This window comes from Equus quagga, chromosome 13 (assembly GCF_021613505.1).
Source record: "Equus quagga isolate Etosha38 chromosome 13, UCLA_HA_Equagga_1.0, whole genome shotgun sequence".
Classification (NCBI taxonomy): Eukaryota; Metazoa; Chordata; class Mammalia; order Perissodactyla; family Equidae; genus Equus; species Equus quagga.
Genome location: NC_060279.1, coordinates 25,040,619 through 25,059,876, shown reverse-complemented (window position 1 = coordinate 25,059,876; position 19,258 = coordinate 25,040,619). Strand labels below are relative to the sequence as shown.

The 19,258-nt window shown below is 43.3% G+C and overlaps 1 protein-coding gene across 3 annotated transcripts in view; it reads left to right on the top strand.

The window, feature by feature from the left end:
• The window catches only part of HHAT (hedgehog acyltransferase), a 309,905-nt gene that overhangs the window by 123,744 nt on the left and 166,903 nt on the right, over window positions 1-19,258 (top strand). For all 3 annotated transcript variants that reach the window (XM_046684437.1, XM_046684436.1, XM_046684435.1), the window contains one exon: window positions 63-213. In XM_046684437.1, the coding sequence (XP_046540393.1) occupies window positions 63-213 (151 nt within the window). The remainder of the gene's footprint in view (window positions 1-62; window positions 214-19,258) is intronic.

Sequence of the window (19,258 nt, the reverse complement as noted above, 5' to 3'; positions counted from 1 at the left end):
ATCTTTTGCAGGAGGTTGCTCCACTTCTCATCACTGTGTCTAATAGTCCCTCTGTCTTTTAGGAGGACTGGCGTTGGCTCAAGTGCTCTTTTTCTATGTGAAGTACTTGGTGCTCTTTGGCGTCCCAGCTCTGCTCATGCGCCTGGATGGACTCACGCCCCCACCCTTGCCTCGCTGTGTGAGCACCATGTTCAGTTTCACGGGCATGTGGAGGTCAGTGGCTTGGTTTGTTAAAGCCCTTCAGGGGTGTCCAGTGGGAGGACCCATGGTTTGGCCAGCTTCAAAGGGCTGGGGCCACCATCCTTTCTCTGCCCTTTATTCAAGCCGCATTTGGCACTTCAGTTTCTTCATCTGTCTAACAGGATCACAATCCATGCTTTCCGAACCTCCCCAAAACATTGTCAGGCTATGAAGATATGTGAGAGAAGAAAGTTTCTCATCAAGTCTGTGTACAAATGCATAAAAGTTTGTCGAAGGTGGTTTCTTACTAATCTGAGACATGCTACTATATACTGATTATTTTATTGCTGTCTGTTTTTCTTGAAAGTGACATCTGTATATGTGGGACTGTCAATTAAAAAAATAGGATAATAGCATATGCCAGTGTTGGCATTTACTAACTCTCAGATCTAGGGTAAATTGCTAAATCTCTCCAAGTTTCAGTTTTCTTATCTCTTAAATGGTAGTAATAATAATAATAATAATAATACCCACCTCTAAGAGTTGTTTTGGAGATTGAGAAAGCTAATGCATTGAAAGCGTCTGGCACATAGTAGATGTTTACAAATGTTAGCTTTTGCCCTTATGTTATTCCTATACTTGGTGCATATGGATAGACAGATGCTTTTTCTTTTTCTTCTTCCTCTTGATTTTTCCCCATAACTGTGTGATTGGCTTGGAGTCTTTGCCCCAAAAGATCCCTCAGGCCCCATGCCATTTCTGACTGTTGTTCTCCAGATGGGCTTGCTTGCTGCTGTGTTTTTCTTGTTACTCCCAGCATGTAACAAGTAACAGGCTTGCTTTTGCAATTGCAAGCCTAATGTAGGAACCTCAGGGTGGGGACTGGCACATCCGAGAGAGTCAGTGCCTCCTTAAATTTTGCTCTTTACGTGCCTCCATTTACCACAGTGTGGTCTTGGCCCTGCTCAGAATTGCCATTCTGGCTCATTCATGTGGCTCATTCAGTCTTGTATTTCATCCCTGTAGGCAGAAGAGCCAAGAGGTGATAGAGGAAGAGCTCAGTGAATATTACCATGTCTAATGTTGGTATTAAAAAGGGGGTAGATAGCACATGGCATCCTGGTTTTCCATGGTAACTTATTATAGATGCTGAATTTATCTAAGCCTCCATAAATACATTTTATTTTTGGTCCAGTTTGCTTCTTGGGATTAGAAATGTCATCTGGTTATTGCAAGGAATGTCAAGTAATTGCTTTGATTTGTGCTTAATTACTTCATCAAATATCATACATTTCTGGTTTTAATGGCAAGGTTAGCAAAGGGACTCTCTCTAGCTAGGGGGCCAGGGAGTGGTTCTTATTTAAAAGGTGAGCCTGGTTGGAGGGCTCTGATAACTTTTGACCTACTCATAAAAGTAATTTACTCAATAAATGAGTTGGGACCCAGCTTGTCACAAGTGCATGGTGTGGACCTGGCACGGTTCCTCCGCCTGCACACTCCTTGGCGTGAATGCTTGCACTAATGCATTTCTTGGGAAGCACATTCTCCTAAAGGGCCTCTCCATTGTCGGTTGGCATCATAAAAACCATGCTCGCTCCTGGCTCCTTGTCCATAACTACCAACCCTTGATTATCACAAGAGGCAGTTTAGACAGTTGAATCTATTTCACATTAAAATTGGTTGTCTTCTTATTCTTTATTATTTTAACTAATTAATTAATTAATTATTTTTGTCCAAGACCCTCAGTTGTATACAAACCACAGAGGTGGAGAGAGCATGTCTGCCAAGAACTTTGTCCTTCTTAATTAGAACTAGACTCAAATAGTCTAGACTCTGGGTTGTTGAAACACTCTCTCCTCCCTCTCAGTTACCTTGTGGGCAGGAGAGTAATACTGAAAAGTTACTCTGAGGAGGAAGCTCTGGGGTGACGCCTTGGAGTGATGTGGTTCTAAAGGGAGATGCTTACAAGGGCATGTGATGAAATAACATACATGCTCTTTCTTGGGAGTGACCAAGACTTTTATCTTCGAATCCTTTAACATGCATGGCGTAGATTTTCCCCTTCACATTTATTTTTAGTCTCTTTAAGGGTTTTCTGGTTTGCCAATTATACTTAGAAACATCTGGGCCTTCATTCTTTGTACGCAATGACCATTCCACATTAAGTAGTTGAATTTAGGAAGGAAGATTAACTCCCTCTGAGCTATAGTGCACAATTTAATGCTCAGACGTAGTTTTTTAATTGAAAAAGGGATAAAAATTATAGGTCTGTTTTTGCACTATTTGCAGATGCTCCTTCACCCTTGGCGGGGTTTACCATGTTCATTTTCAGGGTCTGGTAGCCTACACTAGTTCTGGTCCCCATTCTCTGGTTTTTCTCTGTAAGAATGCATGCCAACGGAAAATAAGTTTTGAATTTGTAGTTTCTATTTACATCTAATTTTATGCTAATATTTCTGGGCCATCTACTGAGGCATTGCTGCACACAGGGAATTGCTCCCTCTTCCTGGATTTAGGTCTGAGATGAATTGAGTCATGAGCAGATGTGAAAGCTGGCAATGTAAATCATTCTGCCTGGCCTTGGCAGCCACTCACATGGTGACACAAAGGGCAGAGTGGATGGGAAGTGACAGGAAGAGATTTAAAAACAATCTCTGGAGATTGTTTAATGGTTACCCGAATTTATAGAAAATCCACGCTGAATGGGATGAGAACTGATGGTGAGAGATGAATTTTTAGTTTCCCTTTTGAAGGAGCCTTACACACCTGAACACTGTGCTGACTGATTGCTCTGTCTTTCGGTCCACTTAGCAGTAAGACTGCTAAGACTTGAAGCCAGCGCCTACTGTATCAGAGGAACCTGGGCTTTACATCATAGAATAGATGAAATTGGCTATCAGCAGAGAGATATTGTTCCCTGTAGTTCAAATTGATCATAAAAAATTACTATTCACCCAGATGGCCCAAACCTGAAAGTTAGAATCTGATGGGTTTGTTTATTCTTTTTTCCTTCTAGTTCTTCTCTTTTGTATAATTCCTGCTCAAATATTTGCAGGTATAATAAAACCCTAAGGAAGATGTGTATTCCCACTTGCATGATTTTTCTGTGGTTGTACAGACCAGAGAAATTGAAAATTTTCTGCTTAATTTTTAGGTTTCCTGTTTTAATTTAGGTAGGCCGAGATCTATAATGAGCATCTTTTGCCAGGAGTCATTAAAGATGTCATTGCATGTCCGAGGTTCCAAATTAAAAATCTGATCCTGTTCTCCTGTTTTGATTTCTATCTCTGGAAGCAAAGTATGCAAAGTGATAGAATTTCCCATGGTGGCTGGTGAGTTATGGGTCAATTTCAATTATCTCATGAATCTCACACAGCTTGCCCTCTGCATTTCTTGAATTATGATCCTCTCAGGTCTTCACAGACAAACGCAGGCGTCACTGCTTATCCCAGAGGGATCTGGTTGCTGTTGGTGGCTGCGGACCTTAATATATGGGGACATCTTTGGGCTGGGGATGGGGAGGAGGCTGAGCTCCTTCTTTCAGTGGGCATCAATTCATGAGCTGTTAGATCAATAGAAGAATTTAGGTTTCTAGGTGGAGAGTTGGTCCGGGCCTGTGGTAGATGATAAAAACCAGCTATACAAACTGCTGGCTTTGCATGAGTCCTGCCTTTGAATCATGTTTAACCTCAAGTTGCAGGACAGAATAGCAAGCATGGAGTTGGTGAAATACACACCATATCTCCCAGCATTGCTCGATGGAAGGCAGGAGCAACATGAACATAAAGGAGTAGAGATGGAGCAGGTGCTGTTAAGAAGAGTTTCCTTTATTTTGGAGGCAGCCTAGTAACTAAGAGCTTGCTACTTACTAATTGTGTGACTTAGGCAAATAATTAAAATGCTCTGGGCCAATCTCCTCATCTCTAAAATGGAGATAATAATGGTCTTTGCCTCACAGAGTGATTTAAGGTTGATTGAACCTGGTGGATGGTAGGTCCTCAGGAAGCATAGCTTCTTACTTTGTTTGCAGTTGGAAATGTAACAAAGCCAGAAGTGACTGAGAATCCACCGGTGGATGGTCCGAGTTGGGGAAGCAGTGGGCAGTGATGACACTGGCTGAGTAAAGGCTCCAGTCGAGCTCTGAGTCTGAGATGTGACAATTCAGAGATAAAGACTATGGTGGAAAAGTCACTGACTGTCCTCAGAGGAAGGAGCTTGATCAAGTTTCTGTTGCCTCAGTTTCCTCATCTGTTGAGTGCAAGACAGACTCTTGTCATTAGATGAAGTCCGTGCTCCCTTCCGGTTCTGTCTTGGTATTAGCTCCAGTCACATTGGATGGGGATGACCACCAGTGTCCTGGTGCTAAAGGACTCCCACCCCCACCCCCATGTACTTGGGCAAGTTGTTTTATCCCTTAGGCCTCAGTTTTCTGAGGTGTTAAAATAGGGCTAATCATAGTATTTGGCTCACTGGGTTGTTGTGAGGGTTAAGTGAGATCAGATGCGAAAGCAGTGAACACAGAGCACGCACACTGTAGACACCAAAATGTTAGTTGAAAATCATAATTACGGGTATGAAAGTCAACTGTACATTGTTTATTTTTTAATTTCCCAGAAAAGAAAGGCCTGATAGGGTGGGTGGTAGAAGGTGGTAGGGTGGATGATATGTGGAAGGCATGGATTTCAAAATGGAAGCATGGGGGTCCCCACAATCTGCACCAGTGTGACTCTCCCTCACCGCTAGGGGAGTTCTTTCTGCTCACAGTTTCCAGCTACTGGACATTTCCATTACCTCACAGTTTTGAATCTCTCTTAGTCCACCCTTCTCTCTTATGATCCCATCTCAACAGGCTCAGAAAACATTTTCTTTCTTGTAACATTCATATTTCAGAATCCCCTTACCTTTTCCTCCAAACAGACTTCCATAAATCAAAGCAGAAAGAGAATATCGAGTTAAGGCAAATTTTATGAACCATCATTATGTTTTGCTTCCTGGATTTATTTTTGCTTCAAAGACAGTTCCTCTGCCCTACTCTCCATTTTCTCCCTGTGTGGAGGATGTCTTCAGTTCACATGTTACTGAGAGAACTCTGAGACTGAAGGATTTTAGAATAAGAGGCACTTTGATGCAAGGAATGCAAGGTACACAAGGGAACCTTCAACTTTAGGGGCTTTTGTGGTGGTCACCAGTCACAAGAGCCAAGATCTGGCCCCCAACTGCCTGGGTTTGAATCCTGGCTCCACTGTTCATTACCCAGCAACCTCTCTGTGCCTCGGTTTCCTTCTCTGGAAAATGGAGATGTTAAAATACACAGCTCTTGGAACTAACACCCTTTGCTTGTCATGGCAACAGTCACACTGCACAGTAACTATCTCTACTTGCTCACACCCCACCAGACTATAAGCTCTTTGAGGGCAATGCTTAGATCTTGTTCTTGTAACACTGTGTCCCCAGCACCCTCCTCAGTGCCCAGCATTTACTGGGCACTCAGGTAATCTGTGCTGAGTGGGCAAATGGCCACTCTTCTCTGAAAATTTGACCACCAGGTCTTCAGAGCAAAATTTTCGAATATCGTGATCTCAGCTGAGTGGTTTCTCTCTGTTGCATGCGCTGGCGTGTCACTGCTGTTGGTGCACCATGCCATTACCACTGTTGATGCTCCACCTTCTTAATCTCCACATTTTCCTCATTAAGTGTTAGTACACGGTGCGCCAAAATATTGCGTCTGCCTGCAATTTTCTTGAGAATGCATCTGCCTTGTAAGGAATGAGGAATGTACGCCTTTCTTACTTAATTACTATCATTATTTTATCAGACATTGTACGACATCCCTGATATCAGATGAGGGAGAAAGCTCCCGATGTAAAGGAAGAAAAGAGATTCCATTCAGACTTTGATATGAGAGAGGAGTTTGACAACTGTTTGTCTTTGGGGATAGGGTTTTTCTGAGGAAGGTGCTGAAAGAAGATATCCTAACCTCTTACAGTGGAAGATGAGGAACCTGGATGCAGGACTGGGAGTGGAGCCCTTCTAAAAACATATCCTCACAACTAATAATAGTAAGAGGAATAATAGTAATTATAGTAACAGCAGCACTGGTAGCTGTAGCAGCGAACACATAGTGCATACGTAGTGCCAGGAACGTATCTCAGGGCTTTACGTATTTAACTTATTTAATCCTCACAACACTCTTATGATGTAAGTACTGTTATCTGCACTTTACAAACAATGAAACTGAGACGTAGGGAAGTCGAGTAACTCTCCTTAAGTCACACAGCTAGTAAGTGGTGGAGCTGGGATTTGAACCCAAGCGTGTAGGGCTGGATTCTGTGCTCATAATGACTACCTTTTACTGTTTCTCTGGTAAAACGGAACTGAAGTGAATTCTTCTTCTGTAGTCTGGGGTGTGAGGCTGTGTGACAGGATCTGGAACTTGGGGTACCTAAATGATGAATGATGGTGGCTTTTGTACTGACTCTCTACAAGGGGAGGTGGTGCAGGGGGTGATAGGGGAGGGGTGAGGTGGGAAGGGGGTTGGCCTCTATGCACCGAGGGATGAGGAGAAAGGGAGTCATCACTTAACCCTGAGTAACTGAGTGAGTGAGTGGGGCGGGGTCAGTGGGGCTTCTGTTCTTATGTTACGTCTCTTCTGCTACAAACAGCAGTCTAGAAAGAGCTGCTCCAATGCAGGTAGGAAAGGGGCTTCCCCTTGTGCCCACATAGAAACTTGACTTTGTTTCTCCTGCCCTTGCCCATGGCCCCTCCTGTGTCCCCGTGCCCATGGCCACCTTGATGGCTGTCCTCCTCCTCCTCTGTCCTTCCTCTCACTTCAGGCTGGGTCGGAGCCTCTTTGCCAGCAAGGATGGAGAGTTGCCCCATGTCTGCGAGTCTTTAAACTTCTGGGTCCCCGGTACTATCCTATTTCTAAGTCATGCCCTCCCTTCAGCAGACTAGTGTTGCTTTTTGCCCCACCCTACTTCTGAGGATTAAATGCGAAGTGCAACTTGCTGTTTCTCTTAAATGATTCTAGAAATTTTGATGTTTCAGTTTTACGTTTGTGTGCAGTTGTATCTCTTTTTCTTTTCCTGTATGGTTTCTGCTTTTGGTGATAAGCTAAGGAAATCCATTTGAAATTTATTTATTTTTGTATAAGGTAGGAATATCTAATCTGGGGATCCACAAGCTACTGAGACAGTTTTCTGCACATTCTCAAAAATCTGTTTTTCATAGACTCCCCATCATCTAGCTCGGTGCCTGGCACATGGTAGGCACTCGACAAACAGATATTTCCTGAGTCAAAGATGAATGATCCTCATGCCCCCTACGCCCTTGGAGAAGAGATAAGAGAAACATTGACTTACAAGGGAGCATGGGTCTAACTTAACTTATTTCCAATGCTTAATCCTAACTAAATTTATGGTGACATAAAATGCCACCTTTTGCCACGTTATCTATTTCCGATGTTGCACCTGAGATTCTTTCTGGGCCCACCCTCTGACAGTATGCACTCTAGGTTCTGTGTTTCTTGAAAATGTAAATGTTTCATTCTTTTCTGTATTGAATGTCTTACCATTAGAATCCAAGAGAGAATTTGTGTTTCTTCATTGGGTCTGGAGAAAAAAAAGAGAAGGGAGTGAGTAAAGAATATAATTCTTTATTTTCTTCATTAGAGGCTAAAAACCAGCCAACCAGTCAACCAACCAACCAACCAGAACCACCACCACAATATCAAAAACAGAGAAAACTTTGAAGGACCTTCCTTGTTTCAGGGACTGGAGAATAAGGGAGAGGGTGCCCTCTGTTGTGCAGTGAGCTGGGAAGGAGTGAAACCCTAATCCTGGACAATCAGTGGTGCTTATGCAAACGGAAATAAGAAGGCTAAAATCTGGAGCCTACTGAAGAAAATAAAAGGACATCATCTGGAATGGGAAATTATGCCCAAGGGGATTCTGAATAACTGAACCCCACAGAGTCTTGTCCTTGAACCTCCTGGAGCTTCCCATCCTTTGTTCTCCTCTCCGTTCCCTCTCTGTTTCATGCTATCTAATGTCTCCAGTCCTGGCCACGGAAGTCATTTTGGCCTGGTATTGGGAGGAGCAGGACCAGCTCCATTACTCATCAGTTGAGGGGAAGGGAGGCCCTTGTGTCTGTTACCTTCAGTGAAGAATGCTCCTGGTGTCCCAGATTGCCACTCTCAGTGCATGTGCCCAGGAAAGTTGGTCTAAACCCTGGTCAGATTCCATATTACTATTACTAGTGGATTGAGGAATAGGACTCAAACAATAGTGTGCATGAGAATCATCGGAAAAGCTTATTAAGTGGCAAAATGTGAGCCCACTTCTAGATTCTGATTGAGTAGGTTGGGATAGGGCCCAGTAATTTGAACTTTTTTCAGGGAACTAGATGAGTCTGGGGTCCACAGACCACATTTTGGTAAGCATTTGCAACCATCACTATTGGCCTCAGGTAGGAGTCCCTATTCCTTGACATAGCCTACAAGGCCTTCATGATCTTGCCTCTGCTACTTTCTTTCGTTCTCTGTGTTTTGAACACTTGCCATGTGATGAGGAAGAGGGATACTAATTTAAAGACTAATTACAGACTAAGGTAGAATTGCAGTGAGACAGACTCTGTGAAGGAGAGATACAAAACGCTATTAGAACCTATATAGAGAGATTTATTCTAGTCATAGAAAAGCTCCTTTGCTGAGATGTGGATTGACATGAGATCTGAAGACTGAGGGTAAAGAGTATTCTAGGCAGAGGGAACAGCATGTACAAAGGCCCTGTGGTAGACTAGCACATGGCAAGTCTCTGGACTGAAGAAGGCCATTGTGGGTAGAGTGCAGAGAGCACATGTGTGGGGGTGATTTGAGATAAGGCTGGATATAGGTGAGGTCTTCTGACCAAGGATGACCTTGTAGGCCCAGGAAGGGGTTTAGTCTTTATACAAAGACTGAGATTTGAGGATTCCAACAATTTCAGCCTGGGTGGAGGGGTTTGAGCCTGTAAAGGAGATAAAAAAGAAGGGTTGGCTAGAGCAGGCAAAAGGAAAAGTTGAGAGGATATTTTACACAAGAACAAAGAGAGTATTTCAAGAAAGGAGGAAATGGTCACCAGAGTCAAATGCTTCTGAGAGGTCAAGGGAGAGGAAGACTGGAAAGTGCCTTTTGGGTTTACTCAACTGGAGGTTATTACTAACCTTATCAAGAGAGCTTGTTTCAGTGGAGTAAAGGGGCTGGGGGCTAGATGGGAGGGGTTTTAATGTGAGGTGAGGAAATCCTTATTTCCTTACGTTCCTTCCTTCAACGCGGTGTTCCAGCTATAGTGGACTGTCTGCTGTCCTCCAAGGACGGCAGCTGCCTCTTCACTGAGAGCCTTCGCCCAATCTGCTCCTCTTCCTCCCATTCTCTGTTCACTCCTACTTCTGCATCTTCTACTGTCACCTCACATTGCATCTTTTCTGGGGGGCCCACCCTGGCTCCCTCAGGTTGACTTAGATACCTTTTGCTATGCTTCCATGGTGCCCTCTATACTTTTCACTATTACCATGATGTGTACAAATTGGCATTGTAATCACTTGTCACCTTACCTGTCTCTTCTACTGCACTGTGAGCTCCTCGAAGGCAGGGCCAGCACCGTGTTCCTGTTACATCGTGTGTGCCTTTCGCAATGCTGAGCAGATAGTAGGCATTCAGTAAATATTTGTTGAATGAACAATGAATGACTGAGTGAGCGTATAATTCAGTGATGGCTATAATGATGTCTGTGGTAGGACCATTGTCATTTATACCCCTGTCACATATGTCATTCATTGTTACTGACTATCTGAAAATATACCATTGTTATATACCTGGTAATACCCCGTTCTGCTACGCATGCCCTTAGCCATACAGGATTCTTCTTTGTAGAGATAAAACATATCACTGTTCCTATCTTTCCAATACTCTCTCCATTCCTGAGGTCATTCACTTAACATATAACTGCTGAGTACGTTCCATGTGCTAAGAACAGAAGGAAATAAAGAAATGTTAGTTTCGTTTGTCCTTAGGAGACATGTACTTAAATATCGAACACATGGCAGATATGACAAGGCTCAAGTGACGTATTTAGGCAGTTAAGTGTAAGCCAGGTTCCGAGGCAGGGGAGACTACTTCCAGCTGGGCTCATCAAGCAAGATGTTCTGAGTGAGTCGGCGTTAAGAGCTAGAGTCATTTCTTCATTTACCGTAGTGTCTCCTCTGAACCAGGCGCTGTTAGGTTTTGGCAATACAGAAGTGTCTGTGATAAAATCGCAGAGCTCTAATGAGGAATGGGAAGGGAGTGGAGCAAGAGCACTCAGCAAGTGACCGCATGTGCTGGGGACTCTGCTAGTCGTTTTTGTATACGTCATGCATGGAGTGCAGTTCATGCACTCTTGTTCTAATGTTCCAAATAGATGTATTTTCTCTGTTTCAAACAGCTGATCTACACTTCCTCATTGGGATATCTGGGAATGGGGCTGGAAGGGGGCATTTCAATTTTAAAAGCCAATCAGTAAATATATATTGATGCCTGTGTGCCAGGCAATGCTTTAGGTCCTAGTAGTGAGAAAAAAGCAGAAAAACGTCCTACCTCCATGAAACTTGTGTAATAATAATGAGAGGAAGACAATAAGCAAAATAAGTAAACTATATAGTGTGTTAGAAATTCATAACTTCTATAGAGAAAAATAAATCAGGTGAAGGGGATAGGGAGTGGCATGAGTTGCAGTTTCAAATCGAGCAGACAAGGAAGTTTTGCTGAGAAGTTGTCATCTGAGCAAAAAGTTGAATGAGCTTGGGGAGTGGCCATATTGGTGGCCGAGTGAAGAGCGCTCCCAGTAGAGAGTACATTGAGTGCAAACGCGCTGAGGCAGGAGAGTGAGCCTGGGAGGTTTAAGGAACAGCAAGGCTGCCAGTGTGGTGGGGTGGAATGAGCAAGAGTGAGCATCAGAATCTGACACCGTTTTCAGGCCTTTGGCTTTTACTTTTGCTTTATGAATTTTAAGCTTTCCTATTGGGTGCATGCTCATTTAGCAGTGTTGTACCTTCTTGGTGAAGTAACCACTTTATCATTTTATAGTGACTCTATTGTTGTTAATATTCCTTGTTCTGAGGCTTATTTTCTCTAATACTGATATAGCCACTCCAGCTTTCTTTTGATGTGTTGGCATGGCATATCATAATTTACAGTTGATGTAATTATTGGTATGGTTGCATTTATATCTACCATCTTGGTGGTGGTTTTCTTTTTATCTTGTCTGTTATTTGTTCTTTTCTTCATCCCCTCATATATATATATATATATATATATATATATATACATACATACACATAAATATATATATAGAGAGAGAGATGACACACACATAATATAAAATTTACCACTTTAGCCATTGTCAAGTTAAACAATATTCCCCATTCCCTCTTCCCCCAAGTCCATTTCTGGTACTATTAATTTCTTTGTGTAGATGCAAATATTCCTTTTGGTATTATACTCTCTTCTGCCTGAAGAATGTCCTTAGCTTTCTGGTCTGCTGGCAATGAATTATCTAAACTTTTGTTTTTTTTTCTGACGATGTCATTATTTTGCATTCAATTTTGGAAGATATTTTTGCTGAATATGCCATTCTTCGTTGACAGTTATTTTTTTCTTTCAGTATCTTAAAGGTGTCTCTCCATTGTCTTCTGGCTTGCATAGTGTCTGACAAGAAGCCTCATGTAATTCTTCTGTATGCTATGTTTCTGTTTTTTCTCTGGCTGCCTTCAACATTTTCTCTTTACCTTTGGTTTCAGCAGTTTGACTATGATGTGCCTAGGTGTATTTTTTCTTTTTTCTTTTTGTATTCTGTTTGGAGTTATCTAAGCTTCTTGGATCTGTGGTTTATTTTCTTTCATTAATTTTGGAAAATTCATGGGCATCTTCTCTTCAAATATTTCTTTCCTACCATTCTCTCTTTTCCTTCTGGGACTCCAATTACACATGTGTTATGCTGTCTGATATTATCCCCACAGATCTTTGATGCTTGGTTCTGGTTTTTGCCCCCTGACTCTTTTTTTCTCTTTGTGTTTCAATTTGGATATTTTCTATTGGCTTATCTTTAAGTTCATTGCTATTTTCTTCTATTGTGTCCCTTCTTCTTCAGATCCCAACCTGGAGTAGTAAAGGAAGATGAGGATTGACATTGGAGTTGGGCTCCATGGAGGTCATTAGTGACCTTGATGACAGCAGTCTCAGTGAAGTGGTGGGGACAAAATCTCCATTAAAGTGGGCTCAAAGGAGAACGTGGATCTGATCTTCTCCCCAGGAACCTGTGTAGGGCCTTAATGAGGGGCAGCTGGTGAACGTGGCGTGGTTAGGGCCCAGACTTCCTCTCTTCCTGACTCAGCCTCATCCCCATTCTTATTGACTAGGTGGACCCCTTTGAGTCTTTGCCAGGCTCTGGCAAGGCTGTGCACTCCTTTGCAGTGGGCTTACCTTGCCATTCCCCACAGGTGTCCTTGAAGCAGGTTTACTGGCCCTCATCTTACTGCCTTCCATCGAGGGACCTTCTGGATTTCTTCTTACCATGAGGTTGCTGACAGAGGCTTGGCAGTGCCAACTAGGCTCTCTCCTTCCCTCTGCCTAGCTATTTATTCCAATGTGGCGACTCTTTGTAGAGAGCAGTCCTGCAAGGTGGTCTGTCAGAGTTCCAACCAGAAAGTAAAGCCAGAGCTGCTCTGCTTGGGTTTTACCTCCACCTGTATACCGTCATGCGCTGCATAATGGTCAACGACAGACTGCGCGTACGATGATGGTCCCAGAGAATTAGTACTGTAAGCCTAGAAGGCTATACCATCTGATTCGTGTGAGTACACTCTGTGATGTTCACACAACAGAGGAAGCACTTAACGACACATTTCCCTGAACGTAACCCTGTCATTAAGCAACACATGACTGTAATAGCCTTCCCTCTTAGGATGTCATGGGATGGGCTGATGGGGAGGGGCACAAGGACATGCTTCTAAATTCTTTCACCCTCTTCCATCTCTTCCTTTCCTTTCCCATCGTTCACTGTGTCACAAGGGACAGGTTTTCTACTTTCTCTTCTATCTTCTCTTTTGACATATTCTTCTTCTCCAGGGCAGGAAGCCTTGTGGTTGAGCTCTTGTAGGTAGAAGAGAAAAATACTCTAAGATCTGACTCAGTTAGACTTAGTTCTGAATTTGTGAGCAGTCCAACTACCAGGAAGTAGAGATTGCTTAGAACAAAATACACTATTTTAGTTTTTAAAAATTCCCTGTTAGTATTAACTAACTTATTCCTATAATAGTATTGTAGAGTAAGGATTAAAATATTATCACTGTCTCAGGACCACAGAGGTAAGTAATGTGTAGAAGGTCACATAGCACATTCTAACTGCATTAAAATCTAAATACTAATTCTCTTAGCAAGAAAGTTTTAGATGCGTAAATGCATTTGCTTGTAGATGAGTATGTAAACATTCCTGTATTCAATAGCTCCATGAGTGAATAGGCTTCCTTTTCCTCTTATGCCAAGAATAAAGGCAAAAATATTTGGTATCCACTTTGTGGGTCCTGATATTTCAGACTACTTTAGCTGCAGGCACATTATGTGCTGTGTTTATTCTGATCTGCCTGTCTGTAGTAGACTTTCAAAGGTTTTTCTCTGGGTATGCTAATGGAATTCTCTGATACTATCCGATTGCTTACCTAGTGAACAAGATGAATACTCTATCTTGTACTAAGTGCTGTAAACTCTAGTTAACCTGCAAGGTAGAAGGTGAGACTAATTCTCTGCCTGTCATGCTTGGAAATTACATTTTATTCTTTTTTTCTTTTGGTGAGGAAGCTTGGCCCTCAACTAACATCTGTTGCCAGTCTGCCTCTTTTTGCTTGAGGAAGATTGTCCCTGAGCTAACATCTGTGCCAATCCTCCTCTATTTTGTATGTGGGATGCTACCACAGCATGGCTTGATGAGCAGTGTGTAGGTCCGCGCCCAGGATCTGAACCCGTGAACCCTGGGCCACCAAAGTGGAGTGTGTGAACTTAACCACTGTGCCACCAGGCTGGCCCCATAATGTTTTATTCTTAAGCATGACATACAAAGCTGGTCGTGAAAACCTGGTCACTCCCACCTACCATTTCAGGTTCTCCTCCCTCACCTTGCGTTAGAATGGTACAGAACTAGTCCTGGTTCCTCAGTGCAGCCCGTCCAGTTCTCTCAGAGACCTCCATGGTGTCGGTGCTGGCTTTCTAGTCCTGCAGGACTCATTCCTCTTCTATCAGGCAAAGTACCACTTACTCTTCAAGGCAGTCCCAGCTTTCATGTCACCCTTCCTCTCAAGCTGTGCTTCACGCCCCAGGTGGTGGGATTGCCCATTCCTCTTTGCTCTGTGGTAATTTGTATGTTTGTGTATTTTAGCACTTATACATGTTAGTGTGCACTCATTGTGTCTCACTCACTGAGCTTTTGGAGGCCAGGGACTACCATACCGTACTTATTTTGTATTTGGTATTTGGTTTTAATGGAGCAAATGTCTGCATTTAGCAAGAGCCTTGTTATGCAGAGTGTGGTCTAAGGAACAAGAGCATCAGCCTTTCCTGGGACCTTGTTAGGAATGCAGGATCTTGGGTCCCACTCAAGACCTACTGAATCGGAATCTGCTTTTAACAAGATCTCCTAGGAGCATCGCATGCACATTAGAATTTGAGAGGCACTGGAGTGGGCTAGATGGCTCCTAGGAACTCCTCCTCCTTGACATGCCGTGACTCTGCAGACTACGTGGATGGTGGCCGTGAGTGACTGTATGCTTGAGGATTCAGTATCTTACATTCACCTGGGTCACAGGGACTGGGCCCCAGAAGAGCTTCATTGGGAGTTTTTACTGATGTTCCCAGGGGATGGGGCCACAGAGGGATTGAAGAGATAGGGGAGAATGAACTCAACCAGCTCCAAGATACGGAAGGGGCTGGAGGGTGGCTTTTTGATGAGATAAGCAATCAGGCGAGCCAGACTTAGTTCGAGGCACCCAAACCAGATGGAAGCCACTAGTCTACAGTCACAGAAACCTAGGAAAAATGAATTTCCCTGTTGTTGTCCCCAGGAGGCATTTGTCCTCCAACTTGTTTTCCTCCATGTGGACTTCTCCCCTTCTCTGCCGTCTTCCCTCTGTTCCCCTAGAATTGCTTCTTGTGTGCAAGAAGCCCACAGATGAGGGATTCTGCCATCTGGGAAGAAATACCCAAGAAATACCCATCCTCTGACTGTGTCCTGAAGACCACCCTCCTTGGATTTTGGAGGGCTGCCCTCCTGCTCCCCATTGCAGGGAGGTTTATGGTTCCCTGTGAAGCTGTATACACAGGAGACCTGGCCCACCAGACTCTGGAAAGCAATGCCTTAGAACTTGACCTTACTGTTAAAGTAGAGATGATAGATACAAGTCATCATTCCATTTCTGGGAAATGGTGCTAGCTGCAAGTACATAGAAGATTTGCTAAGAAGTTAATTAAAATATACATCATGGGTATCCTATAGGTGCCAACAGGGTTGTGATTAGTGAGTGTGTTAGCGGCAGTCAGCTGAGCTTGCTTGCTGTGTTATTATAGTCGAGGTCATTGAGCCGGGGATGGGGAGCAGCGTTGTTAGCAGGGGACTGAGGAAAATGGACTCACAGAGGCTTGGTGGTGGCAGTAGCCCAAATCCCATTATGACATATTGTCATCATAATGTAAATCTGCCTGGAAGAATATTGCTTGTCTGCTTGGCAACTGATTTAATTGGTAGCAGTAATTGTCAAGCAATATATTTCCCAGACTACTTATATTTTTGTTGCAGTTGGGGTTAGGTACCCTTCTTGCAGTCTGTGTTTTTACTGTAAAAATTGAGGGCTAGAATCTTAGGTTCCCCAGGATTTCCCAAGAGAGTTTCTACAACAGGGAGAGAGGTGGTATATCTGAGACAGGGTGTACTTCCTCTGAATAGTTGTGTGGTCACTCAATCCTATGAGACTGGTCCATCGAGAAATCTGAGGGACTGGTTTTGTAGGATATGTTTTCTGTGTTTCATTTCTGACTTGACAGCAGGTTCGATTTCCCAAAAGTCACTAACAAGATTGTCTGCCAAAATTTTGCTTTTGACTCAAAATTATTAGCAACTAAAATGTGGTCTGTGAGCTTCTCTTCCTCAAGGTTATCACTTAAGTCCTATCACTAAAGCCAAGAAACTGTGCCAGCACCTCTTGTGGGTATTAGTGGAGACATCAACTTGAGTTACCTGTGGGATTTGGCTGTGATCTTGACTCTTGGGATGGCAAAAGAGGAGGGTTAGGGCCACCTCCCAAAATCTGGTAAAATCCTTAGTATCTTGATGGTTCCAGGTCTCCTGGCTGCTGGGTCAGAGGAGAGGGGAAGGTATGAGGTGAAGTGGGGAGAGGGTTTTCTCCCACTCTATAAAAGTGCTTCCCAATGGAGCCTTGACTGTCACAGGGGACTCAGCGTTGTTCCAGCACAACGTAAGTAGGATGGGTTCTTCCTATGACAAGAAGGTACAGGAGCTTCCCTCAAGAAATCCACACAGCTTGTCCTTGTATGAGTTTCTCATGTATGTAACTCAATCATGCTACTTCTCTGAACACAGATGGATACTTGAACTGTTGTCAGCAGGAAATGTGCCTTAAGATGTTTTCCTGGTATGGGGAATAGTCGTCTGGAGGCCTCCCCTCCACAATGAGAGGCAGGCATTTGTGAGAGTATTATCAGGGTGGGGGCAGTCTCTATGTCAAGCCACCTGCCCTCTGTGGGGTTAAACCCACGCCTGATGCCTCTGTGCTCTGACCACGGAGCAGTTGGTGGAGGTGTCCAGCAGCAGGGGTAGCGAAAAGCAGGTCTGCTTTTCTAGGGCGAGTTTTGTCAGCATCTCTCCGAGCAGTGTCCCTGCTGTATGGCCTTTTCCCAAACTATTCTGCAGCTTCCTGTTTGACTCTCAAATAGTTTAGATTGTTTTTATTATTACTCTTCCACTTACAGAATAGGTAAATCATGAACACCGCCTTAATGGATTATACCTAAAAGTCCAAATTCTCTGTTCAGTGAGTATTTCTTGAACACTTACTAGGTGCCAGTCACTGATTTATGGATGCAGAGCTACATAGGGGACTCTCTGCCCTCAGGGAATTAATGCCAACAAGTAATGTATCCCAAGACAGGCATGAGCATCCTTGAACCTGTATACTACTTCAGCATTTAAAATCACTTCCACATCTATTGTCTCATTTGTTGGTTCAATGGGTTAGTCAGGGCAGGTCTCATTTTTATTATCCTCATTTTGTTAGTGAGGAAAATAAGAGCCAGAGAGGTTAAATGATTTCCTGAAGACGTAAGTGGCAGAGCTGGGGCATCACCATGTCATCTCTCAATAATGTCTTGATTTACTTAGTATTAGCCCTTTTAACGTTTTAGCAACAATTAGGTTTAAACCGTCATCTCTTTAAAGTATAAATATTGTAGAGTCAATGGACACCATGAAAAGTTGACCCTGAAAATATGTGAAATAAATTGTTTTGTTTGAATAATAGTGTGACCATTGACATAAAGTTGTTGGGAAAATAGAGCAATATTTTATATCTATTTATTTAAGAAATAAAAGGGAGTTATGGAATTACATTGTATAGAGAATATAGTGTGAATAATATAGTGTGAGTAATTAGGTCAAATTACTCAACTTCTCTAAGCCTTAGTTTCTGCACCTGTTAATGGGCTAATGATGCCTTCCTGCTGGGGTGAGATGAGAATTTAACCTTTCCTTTTTTTTTTTTTTTTTAAAGATTGGCGCCTGAGCTAACATCTGTTGCCAATCTTCATTTTTTTCTTTTTCTCCTCAAGCCCCCCCCATACATAGTTGTATACTCTAGTTGTGGGTCCTTGTAGTTGTGGCATGTGGGACACCACCTCAGCATGGCTTGATGAGCAGTGCCATGTCCACGCCCAGGATCCAAACTGGTGAAACCCTGGGCCGCCGAAGCAGAGTGCGCAAACTTAACCACTTGGCTGCTGGGCCGGCCTCAATTTAATCTTTCTTTATAAATTAAATAAGTTTCATGTTCTGCTTGTTACTGAATCAGGCAGGTATTAAAGATGTGTATATTTAGGGTAGCTGACCTGAAATATAAGCTACGTAGCATATCAGAAGTTCATTTGGGGCAGAATGAGGTGCAGTCACCTCCAGGGGTGCTGACACCCAGTGAATGAGGATTGGGAGAGATCCGACCTTTGTATTAAGACCCCATGGACAGAACACAAGCTGAGGATCAAAGTTGAGCCCCAAGTCAAAAGTTACCCAGGCAGACACTGACCTGAAGCTATTGATTCGTGATACAGCTGCTTCTTACATGGGCAACTCTGTGAAGCTTATTCCAGGGGACCAACGTCAGGGATTTTATTTATCAAGGATTAATGATTGCCTCTAATAGTTCTGCAGTGCCATGTAGAGAGATAGGAAATATGAGGGCTCTTGGTACCCCCATTTCTCTCTCTTTGGAGCCCTTTGGATTCAGTGCCCCTTAGTGGGTTGTACCTTTCCAACTGTACAGCCTACCTCTAGAAACCTGGTAACTATCCACCTGGATTCAGCTTCAGAGCCTGTGGACATTTCTTCTGTCCCATCCAGCCTCCACTTCCTTTAGTCCCAGCTGATCCTGAACTGTTTCTGTCACCTCCCGCCTATAGACACTCTGCAGGCCAGAATCCCCACCTTGTTCCTTGTTTCCCTGGCTACCCTCGTGTGTGACTTATCCTTCAGGAGTGTACTTGTCCAGACCATTGCTTCGGGGAAAGTTCTGACTCTCCATCCATCTGTTCCTTCCTTCATTGATCCAACAAATATTTGCTGAGTGCCTATTATATGCCAGAGACGGTGCTGGGGATCGAGTAGTGAACAAAATAAGTACAAGCACGCCCTCTCACAGAGTTTGCTGTCTAGCTGGTGAGACAGATAATAATAGGCATAATAAATACGTAAGTCATATGGTGTGTTACGACACAATAAATGCTGTGGCAAAA